Here is a 17280-nt window from a genome sequence, read left to right on the forward strand (position 1 = left end):
CGGCCAAAAGCGTGAGAACCACATTAAAACGGCACCCAAATTAACGAAATGGCGTCAACGCAGACGAGCAATACTTTTGGTATGATAACGAGAGGCTGGTTCTCATGTACATTTCCGTGGCTGCACTCGCGTCTTAGCTTTCAACCAAGTAGAGGTTGGTTGTATTCATGACTTATGATGAACAAAAAGCAGTGAACTCAACCGTAAGGTGCCGCGGCCACCATCTGACGTACAGCCGAGATGCAAACGTAGTCCATCGCATTCTACATCAAACGAGGTGAGATATAACAGGAACAGGAATTTAAGTGCCTAGCACTAGATAAAGATGTCTAAAGTTGTGGAATAGCGGAATGACGTAAAAGAGACCCACCCATGAAATGGCACCAGGTCTCAGTAGTATATGACAGTATAGTCAATTTCACTATTTCACCGACACTGAAAGTCAGACAAGCCCATCCGCTTGGCCAACTGAACGAAGGCAGTCAAAAACCAGCTTCATGACATGCCACCTTTCAGAATACCTGCTATGCAGCATCAGTTTTGCGTCTTTTCTATACGGTAGACCCCGAAGGCATCAGCCGTGTAGGAAAGTCTTGCTTTTGACCCCAGCAGCTTTACTGTTTGCTTTGCGCCTCCTGCGACGATCGCTGCGGTTAAATCTTGTACGACTGGCTGTAACAACGTCGCCATTGCGAGATGGCTACGTGTAAAAACATGGACTCGATTGCTAATGGTGATGGAAATCAATGAGAGGAAGGCTTGAAATCCCACCGTAAACCCTAAGATCATATACACGTCTTGCCAATTTGGAACCTCGATCCTGGCACTTTTGATCGGTGCCATGCCAGGAACGTCGACTAATGGACTTTTGATCGCAAGACCGCCGATCGCGCCAATGGTAAATTGTGAAATTGTGGTGCCCATCCATCCGTTGTCCCCTCTACGTTCATTTCCGTACAGGGTGTTAACTGGATAGCTCTGAAACTGCAACCCTCTGGTGCTGTTTGCCATTCCTATGTTGGATGAGCCGTAGCCTTGAAGTGCAATCGCTTGCGTCGCTAGCCTGGGCACGTCAGGACCTAGTTGATGCTCTTTGATGGCGGCATTGACGACGGTTGTATCGAGGGTAGAATTGCAAATATAGAACCAAGGCTTAGTGTTTGAAGCTTCGAGCACAGTGATTATCGCCCAGTTAGGGCCAGACGCCTTTGGGTCATTTGGATTGAACATGTAAATGCTTTGGCGCGGCCCGTTAAGCGCCGGAATGGGTCCATGTGTAGAATTATGGCTATCAGCAACCGTAATGAAGCTTTGTAGTCCATCGCCGCCGCTGGTGACTTTCCAACTTTGACAAGTGGTTGACGCCGCCACATGTCGTCCAGTCGCCACCATAGCCCAATATGATGAATTGTACGTACTTTCTTCCGGAAACACGTATCGACATATCGTGGTCTCATCTTCACAAAAGATTGTGTAGGCACGATCGTCGATCTTTGTACCAGGTGCAGGCAAAACGTCTACCAGAGACGTGGTGTTTGAGTTGTACTGCAGTCGTGATACAGTTACCATCGATCCAAATCTGGGAAGGTAGTCAGTAAAAGAACCATGTTTGGCTAGTGGCGTGTGTAAAAGCAAAGAGCACCGCAACCCTGTGAGATATGCTCCATACGTGCCTGAACGCGGTGTTTCTCATGGCGGTATTGGTCTGCTGGTCGGAAAGATCCTCAAAGGAGCCTCCTGAGGCTAGTTGCGGTAGGTTGGAAATAGTAACCATCCCTGGCTTGGTAATCATAAACTCAGTGGAATCATTGGCATTATAAGTCAGACCGAGCAAGGCGATGGCGACCTGAGAGATCTGGAGAATTTAGAGCCTGTCATTTGAAGTCACGCAAAGTTGCATTTGAACTCACCAGATTGAAACACAGCCACAGAAGAACGAACACTCGGATGGAGAAGCGGCGAGACACGCAGCCTAGCAGTAATAGCTTGCCAAGGTCCTCACTTTGAAGGATCAAGTCTGCCTGTGTGGCCATTATTAGCCCTGTTTGGTTGTCTGTCGTAGGAGTCTGTCATTCAGTACCTCCCGAGGAGATGCCTCGCCGATGCTAAGTAGCCACCAACGAAGCTGGCTAATGTTGGACTTGAGCGAACTCATAACGTTAAGACCAAGAACAATTGATATCCCGATGATAAGCGCGTTAAACTGTTGTCTCTGAGAGCTCGAAATGGCTTTCGGATTAGAGTATGCGAATATGATGCCACTGGTTAATAGTGCGAGAACTATGGTCGCAAACAATCTTAGAAGACTCCGCAAGAAAAGACGCCTTAGTTGCTTCGAGCGGTCGAAAACCTCATGATCGCGACCTTTAGCCGGTTCCCAGCGGCTGGATGACATTTGGAGCCGACCTAAGAGCCAAGGCTACACACTGCGTTGGGTTGCTTCACTTGTTCAAATTTCTCTCCACAGTATTTAGATGGCTCCTTTTGTCGAGTTGTATGTCAGGTTTCAAAATGGTGTACAGCCTATAGATAAGAGAATATCGTATGGTAAATGCCTAATTGATAACACTCTGCTTCCTGTTTCCGGTGGTAGCTCAATGCTGGGTTAAGTATGCTCGGTAGCCTCACCAGGGTGTATATGGTGGGGGGCATCTGATGTGAGTGCCATGTTTTAACCATATGTTACACTGTGCAATCGGAAGGAACAGACGGGGTTCTGAGACGAGTGCTGTGTTCAAGGTTGTTTTCGAGACAGGTGGTACATCGGCCTCAGCGAATTGGGCTGGGCGTTGTGGAACAATGGCTCGACGCTTCGGTTGCCCATAAGGCAGGGACCGAAAGACTGGGGTTGGGGTTCCAAGTTCGGCGTGGGATTGGTTCAAGTGATTTTACTACAGATGTTTAAGCCGTTTTAATTATTGACAATTGAGCAAGATCTTTTGCACTAGTAGTGGCAATGACTCGCCTCCTGTTACGGGACAGATGGCCCCCGAAGGGGGGCTAGAGAAGACGTCTCGAGAAAGAAAAATCAACACCATTAGTTTCGAAATATGCATCGGCTCGGGGGATTGCCACGAACCATCACGACACGTTCTAGCCATTTGCGGGACGCGGGTGCTATCCCAGCCTCACGAGTTGAGAGAGAAAGTCGAACACATGGCAGAATCTTTCACGAACCCAAGTTGTAATGAATTTGTTTCTATTGTGCTTTGTTACTTACGCCTAGTGAAATGGGACCTGCCTTAAATTTCGCGCCTATGTCTGCCTGCCCGACCATGCCAATTACAAAGCATCGCGCATTCACAGGCCTCCATATAGGATATACGACAGTATGTGGAAGGACGACAATTTCCTGATAATATCCCTAGCAAAGGCACTTATACTTATCCTTAATAAAGCTCAGTTATAGCTGTAAGGAATATGGAATCGTTTGCATATCTACTTTCCTAAAGCTTAGGGTCATAGGCGTAGAAAAGCCATTGCACATGGACTAGTCCATCTGCCGGCAGAAGCTTATCCTAATAGCCATAAGGTCAGAATCCGTCATTTAAAACATAAATTAGGGGTGTAGTAGTCTATATTCGAATCACGAATGTTACGGGGAAGCCTCTTGTATGCGTCGTGAACCAGTCCAGTGTTAGATGAGTCTTGGCGGTGGTTGCCCAGGTTCGTGGAGGCTGAGATCGTCCAAGGTGACCGCCTCTGCTTCGGTTTGTGGAGTATTCAAGGATAGCTCCATTGAGATAGAGCTATCTGGGCAAGTCTTTCGCGACAATAGGTGCAGTGATGCTGCCACCGTAACCGACCTTGTTATCTAGACCAGGTCAAGTGGGGTGTCATGGATAAAACCTAGCTTCTTATGCTAGCATCTGGTTAGCAGAGGTGCTTGTGGGTTTGAGGATATCTAAAATGCTAGGATTATGCAGATGTCAAGATGTTAACGGTGCAGCCATTGTCAAAAAAAATCTCAAAATTTGGGTCAATCGTGTTGCAAAAAACACAACCCGCAAGAATGCCTGTACCCGCACATGAACTTCTTGGCGTCACACTAAGATGGCATTGGGAACATGTTGCACTGCCACTGTTTCGGGAAGATTAACTGACCCTTGTCAACCAGTCAAGTACCTCTCTCCTAATAGCTTCAGATGCGCTCCCGCTCTGGTTTGAGCCCTTTTGACTTCCCTGAGTTTGAGCTTTGGCTTTCGCCGATTCAACAGCCTTGCGGCCTGCAGAGTATTCTAACGTCAGCCCGAGACACACCGGACACCTCCGCGACATTGTTGATTCCTCATTTCGGGAGATGGCCTGCTGTGAAGAATTCCGTGGCGGCTTGACGTTTGGTCATATGACCCAAAGCCACCGTTTGCCCTTGGAGGACCTATGGCATAAGCAGATTTCTGGACTCCGTCGTCTCAACCAGACTACCCATTCCGATAGATATACTCTCTGGTGTAAAAATGACTTAGCCTTTCGCTCTCTCGTGGCGTCTCAATCTTTACCATCTGAATGTCAATGCGTCAGGTGCCACAACCGCGCCTTACTCCAAGTATTGCCTGAACTACATTCTCTGAGCTAAAACATAGCTAGGAGCTAGGCTTTATTCCTAAAGGTGTATATTGTAGAATTCAATACCAGTAGATTGTCTAACATTGACGAACTTTGTAGCCAGTATGTGGTAAAAGCGCCATCTAGATCAATTCGTGTCTGTCACCTTTCTCCTGTGTGTCAGTTTCACCTCATAGTTGTATACCGGTTAAACTATGTTCATTATTGCCACCATTGTTGTAACAGTTGAATTGGGTTGATAGTCTTCCATTTAACATGTTCCTAGCTATGAGTATCAGTTGCCATGTTATTGTAACTATAACCGGCCCAAAAGCTTTTATCCCCTGAGTTGGGCTGCTATTATCCCACATTAGTACGCGTTTGCCTTGTTTGCCTTCTTCACCTTTTTAGCCTTCTTGTTCTTCTTCTTCCCCTTTCTGTGCTTCTTCCCACGCCTCAAACACTTCTTTCCCTTCTTACCACACTTCCTTGCCGTCCTGTTCTTTTTCCCGTGCCTGGCCTCCAACTCGCTGGCCTCGGCAACTTCACTCTCGCCGTCAGCATTCCTGCCCAGCACGGATCTGATATTCGGGACATCTCCAGCACCAGGCTGGGCCGCCTCTGACAGTCCAATGCTGTTGGCAGAAGCGTCTCTCTTGCCTGCGTCGATGACGTCGCCAGTCATTGGCACGGCCAGAGCACCGCTAACGAAGAATGCGACCAGATAAAAAGTATTGAGGATCTTCATTTTTTCGTTGATGTATTTGTGATTTGTGATTAATGAAGCGACTTTGAAGATGTTGTAGTACTTGTGTTTGTAGGAATATTGAAGTTATGGACATCTTGGAACGGATGTAATGCGTTATTATATAGCCGTCAGTGCTCCGGCAGAACGAGGCGACTTCGTTCCAACTTGACTTGCGATGGCAGTGTCTACTAGGTTAGCGAATTTGAAACCCAGATGAAGTGCAAAATATTACTATCAGGTTTATCACCATGGCAAATTGGAGTCACGAGAATATCTGTTTAGTACACGAACGACGTCATGCTCGAAGGGCATCAATTCCGTCCGTCCACAAACAATTCTGCTTTTTGAGCCTCTCATGACGCAAGCAAGTCACCAAACTACCATTGGGTCAAAGCCATTGATGCTTAGCATGCTCAGCCACAAATATCGGGTCATTTTGCTATGCAAGCCGATCAGCGAAGAACTTATGAAGTCGTCAAGTTTCAAGCCTAGCACATGCTTTATTGTTAGTGTTGTAAAAGATGTCTCACAGTGTCGGCCTCCTGGCGGGTATGTTGTACCTCATCAGCTCAATAGGAACTTTGAAGCGTCGTTTGTTTGCATAAGATACTGACTTGAGACTGACAGAGGTTAAAATTCGCTCAGTTCTCTGTTGTTTGTATGGACAACAGCTGTACAATTTGTACATACTGTCTCTCGGCATGGCTTATCAAGAGCATAAGCTCAACTGCGGTGTTTATTCGCTGTCGCCTATATTTATTTACCATGAGCTTCGGAGTTCTCATAACTCATATGTGTACTGGAAGTACGCTTAATGCAATGGCTAAGCACCAGGCGACTCAGTTTTCCCATGCTACGCCAGCTCAAGCTTGTTGATATGTGAGAGAGGTGCTCCATGTCAGGGCTCTTGTGCGCGGCCACTAACTGGCCAATCCAGAAACGAAGAGACGTAAACATCAGAGAGTGCCTTAAACCCTCCGACCTGGTAGAAGTGGCGCAGGTTGCTGATCTGCGACAGTTGAAGTTTGGGCCAGAGCCGGGGCGCATTTAGTTGGCAGCAGGAGTATTAGGCTGGTGGCAGGTTTGAAAGATGGACCGAAGTAGGAAATTTGCTCTGCCGCCGCCACAACCCTTCAGGCATTGGCGGCATAGACAAGGCATAAATTTAGGGAGACCAACTTGTGGATTTCAAGCATCGCCATTGTTTCAATATTTATCCGACGTCAGAACGTCTGCAATCTAAAGTTGAGCTTTGGATCTTGGAGAGTCCCCGTAGCAGGCAGTGCTCTTCGGTGTGTAGACTCTTCATACTGGTTTGTTTAAGATGTACAATGCTAGAGCGAAAGCTCCAATCTGCCAAGGCTGAATTGTGCTTGAGTGTAGGCAAGTTCACCAGCATATAACTTCACGCCTTAAGCCGTTGTAATGCCCCGCGGAAGACCATTCAAAACACAGTACTATTCAAGTCATAATCGAAACGCCAAGCTTGACATGGTTGGAAAACACCCCCGGCTCCTCTCTCGGCAATGTCCCGCCAGGAAACAGGGCTCTATACAGTTACCCAATATACAGCAGCCAGGCAATAGCGTAAAATTAAAAGGTAGACCATAACTTGAACCGATACATACAAATTTTTAAATCCTTACTAAGACAAATATTCTATCACAGATCAGCAATACAGCTCTAACTGTAATCAATCGCGGTTAGCTCGCAAGCGGGCGCGAGATCGGGAATATCAGAGACAATCACGGGCTAAGAGGAAGGACTATGTAACATGGCTTGAGGCCGAGGTGCAAAAGCTTGAAAATAAACAAAATATCGATAATGTGATTTGGGAGTTGCGTCGACGCAACGCAGCAGTTGAGGCAGAGTTAGCTAGTCTTAAAGCTATTCTCGCCATCAACCGCACCGAATTCCCCCAGATGCCAAATACAGCCAATTCCAAATCATCGAACCTCTCCTTCAACGAAGCATCAACTCTGCAGGATATTCCACGATGTCTTAAGTCCTCAACTGCTGGGACAGGACACTTCAACGCCTCTTTCTTCCCATTTACACATGACGCCATGTCGTACTACATGGTGACATGACGTCTAAATGTTCGCCAACCGACTATAGGTCTTGCGGTAATAACGATTGATCCGGGAAATATACCTCGACTGTATGCTAAGGGATATACGGCGTTTGCTAGGATTAATTCGGATGAAGCAAATTTTAACTAGTTATTAACGTATCGAAACTGAAATTAACAGAGAGAGTCAATTATTGGGAGGTAATTAAATGCTGATAGATTTAGCGCAACTGTGTGACAAACTTTAAAAGAGGTGAGGTTTCAAAGTGGGGGTCAGAATGTTAATCCGGCACAGCACGCCTAGTGGCTTGATCGGCAGCGTGATCGGCAGTAAATTGTATCAGGATGCTGCATGCAGCCCAGTTGACAGATGTGCGCATGGGTAGCCACTCACTGTAGCCTAAAGGGCAAATTTCTCAGAATCTCAAGGGACCAACAGTAATAACTTGGGCATTTGTTCTAGGACAGTCACGAATATCCACATCTGCGAGTGGTCTGGGGTAGTTGTGAATAGCAAGTACCCAAAGTGATTTACTAATGTTTCGTACTGTATGTGTTTCTCGCTCTCTTCCTTTTCAGTCGCTCAACTAGCGCCAACTCAGCCTCAATCGCCGCCTCGGTAAAAACTATCGCTATGGCAATAAACCGTATACTCTTTATCTCCCTTGTAACAACTGCAGCTTTTGGTATTGCACTCTTGTTTACACTGGTACGTTACTCCTACCTGGGCACTAGTAGTTTTGGCTGGCAATGGTATCACAAGCTTCGTTTTCGGGTAACGCATATTGTGGCTCTCGACGTTTAAATCTGGCCTGCGATGTAGCCGGTTATTGACAAGTTTAAATTCACAAGCGGGCCCCAAACATATACGTCATGTGGGAGCACCTTAGATTAGGAAAACAAGTTCAGCCTGCTGCTTGCTGAACAAGGTTTCCAGACCTTGTGTCCCCTCGACAGTACCACTCCGAGCCAACCCAATCCTCCGATGTGTATTGGGACTGCCAGCAACCGGTTCGACTCCTAAAGCAACCTCGATCTGACGGGAGGGGGTTTCATCAAGTGGGTCTTCTACGATGAACTTTCCCAAGTAGAGTAACTAGACATCTAGCCCCTTGGCCTTGGCAAAATGAAGACTATCTGGAGTATAGTTTGCTAGCTGCCTTTCACCACGAGCCAGGACGCATAATCCAAATGATTTATCGCGTATTAAGGCATTATTTGTTTTCCCTCGCGCTTCACTGCTAAGATTTGTACGAGCAGTCGATGTGGTCACTATCACAATCGAAGAGCCAGCGCTTTGCCACCGAGAAATTAGACTTAGCTTGAAGTGGTCGTCCGATGGTATTCTACCTAAGGTGTGCGTAGCTCCCTACCGCGGCTTAATAGATTGCGGATATTCTTTTGGAGAAGCATCATTTCTCACCAGGTATTGAGAAGACGTCAACGTATGCGTAGTTACCGGCAGCCTAACCGCTACTAGTTTTCCAAGTCTTTCGAATATATTTCACACCTCCGAGGCCGGTTTTAACTCCGGGAAATGAACTGTCGGTAACAAGCCTGTTGGTTTCCACGAAGAATTTGTACGTCGGCGATTGACCTCGGTTAATTGAGTCAGACGCCTTAGAGTCTATGCTACGATGGCGAGCCACCGCATCATCAGCCGACGGCCCGTGGTCCCAGCGGCAAATCCAAGCAGCGCAGTCCTGAATAAAGCGCAAAGTTTGCATCCGTCCAGTGCAGAAGTCTCCAAATCAGAGAATGTATAGCGATGGCTAACTCTCCAAGGGCGGTTGTGGGCGAAAGGCAAACGGGAGCATCTCTGCAGATCATCTCGACTGGATAAACAGTTAAAAGAAAAGAAAGGAGCTCACCGACACCCTAACGTGTTACGCCAAAGATAACTATTGGTTTTACAGCCATTGATAGTGTAGGTTGCCAGCTCGTTACATGACATACCCTCACAGTCCATTCCATTGAGAATGATTCGGCCAGGGTCGCGCGCATGGAAGATCAGTATGTTATCGCTGAATTTGCTAGGCAGAGCTTTGGAATCAAATCTGGTCCATGTCTCGCCGCGGTCATCGGTTTGAAACTGAATCTTGGAGGCTGTAAGTATATACGCTCTTCTTCTGTCGAAAGGATGCATAATAAGGCGGAGAGCCTTGTTCATTGGCACATCTTTAATTTGTTGCCATGAGACGCCTGCATCTGCTAATCGGTAGAGGTTTCCTTTCGTTTCATCTTTAAACATAATAATGTCGCTGCCTCCGAAAAAGTTGATTAGGAAAGCGACATTCTCGAACCTGTTGACCGTCATCAACGGTTCCTCGGCAAGGACTGAGGACCATATTATGGACAACGGGAGGAACCATATGGCCACCACTCTGCTGAAGAATGCCATTGTTTTCATCGTTGGATGAACCGCAATGGACTGTACGGAAGCAAAGTTGTGAAACGAAAAAGGAGCAGCAAGTGCGGTTGATCCTGCTGTGTTTGAGGCTCAAAGTCGCCTTCAGTCGGAACACAGCTAAAGCGTCTTGCAGTTGTTTATTATTAGGAGCTGGGGACTTGTTTGACTCAGAGGGGTATGGGTGCCTATATGTAGGAATTTTCAGCTGGGCACTGTGATGTTAAGAATCTCGTTATGCTATAACATCCCGGCTTGCGTTCTGCCCGGTTTTCTCGCGTCTGCATTCCGTTTAAGTCATGGCCGAAACAATTCTTTTATCTCGACCGTCGGCACCACGGTGTCACCTGAGGCCAAATAATGAGATGAGTAGACTACTATTGGATTAACCTGCCCCAGTCGCCAGTTTGTATTGGCGTTGTCCACCGGCTGACATCCTATACTTTTGAGGTAGGTACTTGTGCTAGATGTGCATCTTGCCCTGATACTCTGCAAAAGTTAAGTTTGGTTCTTTATAGCGCGGTCGTTGGATAAGTACACTCGAATTAGGATATTTAACGAATGTCCAAAGAATACGGACGGAATTCGGGAGACGTTGTTCTCTCTGCCGAATATAACTACAGCGCGTCGCCATTTTAGCTTCTATGATAGGAGGAAACCACGGCGTACCTCTTGGTCTGGTATGTATTGATTTAGGAACAGGCAGAGCGAAAAAGTCTGGTTTAACTAAGTTACCTAGGCACCCCAGCATATTTAGATTAGATGTCGTCCAGTGTGCACTCCCACCACCTTTGCTGCCGTTGCAATATGGGACGTCCAATCACAATCGCAAAAACTTGGAAGCCCCTGCCAAAGAGCACCACACCCGACTGCTCCCTGAATTAAGTCTACTAGACCTGTCGCAATGTTAACCCAAGAACAACACAATAATGCCGCTCAAATACAGTATGATTGGTTCACCAATGTCGATAATGAACAACACCGCGTAACGCTTCCAACTGCGCTTCGTTGCCAGGATTTCTTGCTTTGGTGGTGGAAGGCTCTATTCCTAAGTACCAGGTTGGATGTGGCTGGTAATGCCTGGTCATAATATGATTTGGTCCGTCATGTGACTCGTCAGAAGCTGAAATATGTCAAACTGGCTGCATTTCATGCGACTTCGCCTGGTTCAATTCATTCAGTTCATATGCATATGCGCTCATACAGGTCCATAATGCGGCTCTTTTTCATCCGCCACGCCGAGTCTGTTAATAACGTCGCCAGCCAACATACTAATGTCATTAACTCGCCCCTAACGACACATGGCGCCGTCCAGGCCCACCGCTTAGCGGATAGGCTAGCTAAAGACGCCGTGATTTCACATGTCTTCTCGTCTCCGCTGACGTGCTGCGTAAGGACAGCGGAAGCTATTAGCGACGCTCAGAATAAGGTCCGGGGAAGGAGCTTGAACGCTATTCAACTCTGGGAGCTCCAGGGACGGGAAGATACTGAGAGCGGCCAAAAGAGCACCGATGCTCGTTCAAGCCGCCCCAAGGACCAGTTATCCATTGACAATTCAGATTGGATGCACGAAATGAGACTCAAGGCAAATTATTTCACGGATAACTACCTTATTCCGCTCCTCTGTTGCGACGACGAAAACGAAATGGCTTGCGCAATTGTCACACAAGGCAACGAGCTAAATGTTCTCGCAAAGGCGTTCTTTGACAGAATTCCACGCGGCGACATCATTCTACCTCCAGATCCAGAGAAACAAGGTCTAATTATAGACTCTTCTCTAGTTGTATTCCCACCTTGGGCTATTACAGGCGTTCTCGACGTTATCGTCTCTCCTCGAAGCGATTCCACAGTTGTACAGCAGCCGACCCCGAAACTACCATTTCAAGCAGATATTAGGCGCGTTAATTGTAGATCTCACCTTGAAAAGTTGCAAAAGGCTCGCGGTGGAGTTGGTAGCGCGCCATTTGACGAGAAACAGCGCACAATACATAATTTCTTCACTCCCCTTCCACAGACACCTAGGCCAGACGATCTTAATAACTGAGTTCCTATTTTGCAAGATGTACTATTTCACTGTTATTGCTAGGAAATAGCACTTTTAGACTATGGGTTGAAGAGCCTGTGGTTGTTGCCAAACTGCTTGCCCTCTGCCATCCCAATTATGTATCTCGCGTAAACATTTTGAACCGTTTCTAGGACAAAGACTGCTCCCTGCAAGTAGTCTCTGGAAAATTCACTTTGCTAGGCAAGTTATGTCTTATATTCCTTACGATATCAGGTTAGCAAACGTGTCTTTTCTGCTCCCTAAAGATGCCAGAGCGGGATAGGTACATTTATGGGTTCTATAGACACATCATCTATCTACAAGGCACCTATTAGCATGTAAAGACTTAGCAAAATACATTGCTAATACAAGGCTTTATCTAATAAGAGCTCTAATTAATATAAGGTACAAGCAAAATCTTTAGATTGCTTCCTTTAGGTATACAAAAATATTTATATACTCTACCATGCTTTAGGTCTAAAATTCCGTATACCTGCTTTATAATGTTACCTACCATACAAATAACGCATATTTCTAGTTAGCTTTAGCTGCAAATAAGGATGCTAACGCTAAACTAAGGTCTCTAACGTAATCCCTAGTATTTATGTGAGGATAAGAGCAAGCTTACTTGGTAATATAAAGATAGGAATTTGGTTTTCCGTGGCATTTAGATTACATCTTTCCTCAAAGATAGCTGCTAAGAAATTAATAGCAGCTAGGTCTTTGTCACAAGCGAAGGGAAACGTGAGATTTTGCAGTTAAACTTAAGTGTATCTAATTTTATAACTCTCCCTGAAAGGCGTGGTGGATTCCATGTTGGTTAATTATGTCACATTTTATATAATAATTTAAACGTGGCCATAAGAAATATCACTGAGCTCTGCGATTTGAGAATTAAGATCCAGGCTATTGGAACGAAGATCTAAGAGCTTAGATACTAAAGAGGAAGATTCAAGAGCAGAGAACCCAGAACTGATCCAACACCACAGTACCACTATGCGCTGACGTCCCTAGTGGATGGCAAGATCCTAGAAAAACTCCTGTGCAGGTGCATGGTTTCTATAATGCATACGTCGGGTAGATCTGTTATAGTATGTGTGTCTATTTTCAGCGCAGCGGTGGTACAATTTTAGACCCTGCTTCCGTCAAGCGTTTGTTATGCCGTGCTATTCTTGGAGCGTGCGCTTTTCATCCACCACCACCTCCATAACCCCTCCTCCCAGCACAAAATTAAAATGAGAGGAATTTCTTTCAAAAATGAGCCTGTGTCAACATCGTGATTTCGCCTCCCCTTTTTTTTTGTTCCCGCATCGTGTTAAAGCCAGATATATCTAGGCAAATTTACTGCGGCATTCATGGCGAATGATACCCGTGGGCGCCACCCGGGTGCGCTAGTCTATTTGGGCATCCAGGTGCCCATGTATCAGTCGCCGCCTCTTACAGATAAAGAGAGAAAAGATTCAAAAAAAAAAGGCGGGAGTTTAACAAGCTCTTAGGCTCCTAAGCTTAAACGCTATTAATCTTGCTTGCTAAGGCGGCTAGGCTTAGCGCGTTATAACTAAAGTAAGCACAGGGTCAAGGTACTTGGGTTGATGCGGCAGAATCTCTAATACTTAACAGAAATAATTTAGGGGAATCAGGGACGTTGAAAGTTAGGCCCGGTTAATAGTTAGGCCCGGGTAGTAAAACCATCAGGCCCTTGTATTAATTCCCTTATAGAATTTGCGTGGCTAATTATTATGTGATTTCGCGGCTGATTTATAGTGTCCTGGTGCGGTTGGTACGCACGAAGGGCTTCCTTCGGACCGGTCGTTTCCGTGCTACTCTGCAGAGTCTACAGAAAGGGCTTGTTGGTTCTGCGTCGAAAAGATAATTTTGCAAGTTGCATCTTCGATCATTTATGCTATGCTAAAAAGACGAGCCTACGCCTAGAACTCACAAGACCAATAAACGGCAAGAGAGGCTTGACGGTTTAGTTGGTCATCATTCGTTATGGCTGAGGTGCCAAATACCACAGAGTTGAATCACCAAGGCCAAAACGAAGACAAGCAGACAAGGAAGAGGGAAAGAAACCGCCAGGCACAAAGAAACTACCGTATGGCACTGACCCTAAACCTGAAGTTCGACGCAACGAAAGAAATCTTACTTGTCATAGGCTATAACCAGAAGAAGAAGATGAAAGCCCTGGAGGCCACTGTCGCTCAGTCCATGCGCCTTGCGGAATTACCATCCTCACTTCAGCCGCTGGCTACGCCTGCCCCATCAACATTTACAGACACGGGGGATGCTTATGTGTTGCAAGAGTCGATCTTGACGTTACATGAGCAGCAACAGCCAGAAAAATGTCAAACTCTGTGGATATCAGAATCAACCTGCACCGACGACCAGTCAAGTATGCAAGCCTTGGCAGGTCATACCCAATCAGTCCTTCACATTGCAGCTCGGAAAGAAAATGTATCGCCTGCTTTTGGACCGCGGTGCCGATGTCAATTTACAAGATTGTGACGGCCGCACGGCGTTACATTTAGCAACAGAGCGTGGACTGGAGGCCATGGTAAGGCTCTTATTAGAAAGAGGCACAGATACAAAGGCGGACTACAATGCTGGGCAAAGTCCTCTTTCCGATGCATCGATGGATATTGGAAATGGAGCGCTAGACTTGGCTCCCCTGAGCTTGCCGATAGACGTTAACTGCAAGGACTTTATGGGCCGTACAGCGCTTCATGTTGCGGTTGAAGGGGGATTCGAGTCCTTGGTTCATTTGCTTCTAGATCACGGAGCGAACATCTCTGCTTGATGCGATGGTGCCACCCCTGGGCTGCCAATGTAATCGACACCGGCGCTGGCTTGGCATGGCTTGGCTGCTTCCCCTGCACCGTGTCGCCGACGGGAGGGGCTTGATTGCCGCGTCCGGGCCGACACATCGGGAAGGAAACACACCCTGGGGGGTTACTATACCCATTACCATACCACGCATGCACAACGTAATATCTAGAGTGCATGAGGTGAGAGATCTGTAGTGACTTTTCGGGAAGTACTACTTAGATAGTTGCGTGGGCTCCTATATGTTATCCATTATCGTCTCATGGTATCCATTTTCCTCCCAAGCTTTCCCATCATGCCTCCGTGGTTCACATCAAAGTACAATCCTTTGTCCTCGAAGCCGCCCGATGAGGACTGGCCAGAACATGCAAACGACGGTTATGCCGAAAAAGCTTTGAAACCTACTCGCATGCTGTGTTCTCTGCTCTCTATGAAAGCCATTCTCGTCTCCTTAATAATGATTCTGCAATCTGGGATTATTATTCATCTTCACATTGTAGCATCTCGATGCCAAAGGGTTCAGCTTGACGTGCCAGAGACGTTTCGAGCTCAGTATGGAGGCGATTTCAGATATCAATCACTGGATCATGTATATGACAGTCTGTGGAATGAGACTGATAAATCTGTAATCGAGATGAGCCCGGCAGGCATTGAGGATGGACACGAGGAAATTGGTGCAATAACCATGTGTGTATTTTAGCCAACGTGAGAGCTCAACGCGAACTAATTGTATAGGTTTCACCAGCTTCACTGTTTGGCATCAATACGCAAGGCACTGCAAGAGTCTGCAGAGGGAAAATACATTGGAATCGATTCGAGGGACGATAATCATTGGCCACACTGCTTTGACTACCTAAGAAAAGTATGCCAGTCCCAGCACATGTTAAGCCAACCCTCTTCTAACTTGTTCAGGGTATATTGTGTTACGGAGATGATACCATCGAGCGTCAGGGTCATTATCCCAACGGCACTATCCAGAAGCCGATTTCTGGATTCCAGGATATGCGAACTTGTCGGGATGTGGCGCACACATACAAACTAAGGTCAGAAAAATCAGTCTGGCTTCCTGCTAATCGCCCGCCGCCTAGCTGAATCATTCAGTTGTCATGTCAATTGAGCGGATCGGCGAGTGATTTACTGTGTAAGCTGTAGGAAACAAAGAGAAGCAATATTTACGACCATGAGATGACCAAACACTATTCTGCCCTACTAAAGGCTTTGTGTTTCTAGCTGTGCTCGTGTCAAATAGCTTTTGCTACACTTTTGATGGATGAAGAAGTGACTTATAAAATGGGACACAAGACCAGTGAAACTGCAGAGTTATAACATGTTAATTGTATTCAAGAATTGTTCGTGTTTCCTAAAACCACCAGACCTACTCCATCATGGATCGGTATCATCGCTAGGAACATCAATGCATCATCTGGTTTAATAGCGGAGGAATATTGTTCTTGAATTCTATCCGATTTTTCGAGGAACCTGACAGACAGTTGTGCCTGTAATTCCTCCCTGAAAATCCGGATATCTTAGATGCCGTTAGACGTCACCTCGTTCTTATTGTGGCTGTTCCCAAACCCTCGAGACTTGCAACTACGAAACCACCTACTGAGTTCCAATTGATGCCAACGCTCTGAGTTGCTTACATTTAGCTTACCGAAAAAAAAAAAAAACCAATTGTGGATTGAAAATGTTATCTTGAGGGCCAAAGACAGTTTCAACCAAACTACTACAAAACAAAGACACAGCACATAAGCTTGACAAAGGAATGTAGCACATGAGGTAGGAGGTAAGCACATCAGACGATGTTTTATCCCAAGGAAGCCACAAGACTATATGTGGGTGAATACTACAAAGCTCACGTAAAAATCACGTAAGGGCAAAAGTAATAGCTTATAGCATTGTCATTTAGCAGTCATGTTTCAGTGGTCTACGCCTGAGTTTGCTAGAGCTGTAGATGTGGCCTTGTAGTAACCAGAGTCTCAGACCTAGCGGCCAGCATTGCCCCCGGTGCTCCAGGTGTCGTCTGCATTCTTCTTGTCAAGAATGTTTTCAAGAGCACGCTTTCCGGCATTACCCCCAGTACTCCAAGTGTCATCTGCATTCTTCTTGTCAAGAATGTTTCCTATGGGAAAATGCTTTAGTGCTGCTTGTTACTTGTCGACGACGTAGCAGCTAACTCACCAGCTGGTGCTGCCACGGCTGCGCCAAGGGCGGTGAGCACAATGTAGATGGCAGAGACCTTCATGGCGATTCAATTTTGGGTCAATAGAAAAGTTTTGAACTTGTCAATTTGGACCCGATGTATCACGAGTGAAGTACTGCCTAATATATACGGAATTACTCACGCCGTACAATCCTCGAGAGGGTTAGCCCATTACGATATCCAAACGTAAAGTGCCACATTATTACGGTAATATGCCCTAATCAAACAGGATGCATCACTCAATAAGCCGGCAAAAGATTTGTCAGGGCGCCGTTTCTGTACTGCGATTTGTATAGGTCGGCTGACATGTTCTACTTTCTACCTCACACAAGCTCGTAGTAGCAACGCGAATTTGTCACCGTGTGGCAATAGCACTCTAGCTTTCCAAGGCTGTGAGGCCATCCTCGCGTCAAGACCACCCTTTCTTCTAGCAGCCAAA

At 46.3% G+C, this 17280-nt stretch overlaps 7 protein-coding genes across 7 annotated transcripts; 3 read left to right on the top strand and 4 right to left on the bottom strand.

Moving 5' to 3' along the window:
- Positions 1 to 534: 534 nt before the first annotated feature.
- VFPPC_10152 (hypothetical protein) lies at positions 535 to 2395 on the bottom strand (the record flags this gene model as incomplete). The annotated part of the gene is made up of 4 exons (XM_018288571.1): positions 535 to 1579; positions 1680 to 1855; positions 1911 to 2021; positions 2081 to 2395. 4 exons carry the CDS (start codon positions 2393 to 2395, stop codon positions 535 to 537), a joined length of 1647 nt encoding a protein of 548 aa, XP_018137174.1.
- A 2520-nt stretch (positions 2396 to 4915) lies between these two features.
- Positions 4916 to 5293, bottom strand: VFPPC_14725 (hypothetical protein; the record flags this gene model as incomplete). The annotated part of the gene is made up of 1 exon (XM_018292493.1): positions 4916 to 5293. The coding sequence occupies one exon, from the start codon at positions 5291 to 5293 to the stop codon at positions 4916 to 4918; it is 378 nt and encodes a 125-aa protein (XP_018137173.1).
- Positions 5294 to 9020: 3727 nt separating this feature from the next.
- On the bottom strand, positions 9021 to 9765 carry VFPPC_10150 (vacuolar sorting protein; the record flags this gene model as incomplete). The annotated part of the gene is made up of 2 exons (XM_018288570.1): positions 9021 to 9199; positions 9321 to 9765. 2 exons carry the CDS (start codon positions 9763 to 9765, stop codon positions 9021 to 9023), a joined length of 624 nt encoding a protein of 207 aa, XP_018137172.1.
- A 1219-nt stretch (positions 9766 to 10984) lies between these two features.
- VFPPC_10148 (histidine phosphatase superfamily (branch 1) domain-containing protein) lies at positions 10985 to 11815 on the top strand (the record flags this gene model as incomplete). The annotated part of the gene is made up of 1 exon (XM_018288569.1): positions 10985 to 11815. The coding sequence occupies one exon, from the start codon at positions 10985 to 10987 to the stop codon at positions 11813 to 11815; it is 831 nt and encodes a 276-aa protein (XP_018137171.1).
- Positions 11816 to 14135: 2320 nt separating this feature from the next.
- VFPPC_10147 (ankyrin repeat domain-containing protein) lies at positions 14136 to 14612 on the top strand (the record flags this gene model as incomplete). The annotated part of the gene is made up of 1 exon (XM_022428695.1): positions 14136 to 14612. The coding sequence occupies one exon, from the start codon at positions 14136 to 14138 to the stop codon at positions 14610 to 14612; it is 477 nt and encodes a 158-aa protein (XP_022284004.1).
- A 321-nt stretch (positions 14613 to 14933) lies between these two features.
- Positions 14934 to 15730, top strand: VFPPC_16886 (hypothetical protein; the record flags this gene model as incomplete). Its single annotated transcript, XM_018294639.1, has 3 exons — positions 14934 to 15325; positions 15374 to 15500; positions 15551 to 15730. 3 exons carry the CDS (start codon positions 14934 to 14936, stop codon positions 15728 to 15730), a joined length of 699 nt encoding a protein of 232 aa, XP_018137169.1.
- Positions 15731 to 16623: 893 nt separating this feature from the next.
- Positions 16624 to 16883, bottom strand: VFPPC_14724 (hypothetical protein; the record flags this gene model as incomplete). Its single annotated transcript, XM_018292492.1, has 2 exons — positions 16624 to 16760; positions 16820 to 16883. 2 exons carry the CDS (start codon positions 16881 to 16883, stop codon positions 16624 to 16626), a joined length of 201 nt encoding a protein of 66 aa, XP_018137168.1.
- Positions 16884 to 17280: the final 397 nt, after the last annotated feature.

This window comes from Pochonia chlamydosporia, assembly GCF_001653235.2.
Source record: "Pochonia chlamydosporia 170 chromosome Unknown PCv3seq00010, whole genome shotgun sequence".
NCBI classification, from domain to species: domain Eukaryota; kingdom Fungi; phylum Ascomycota; class Sordariomycetes; order Hypocreales; family Clavicipitaceae; genus Pochonia; species Pochonia chlamydosporia.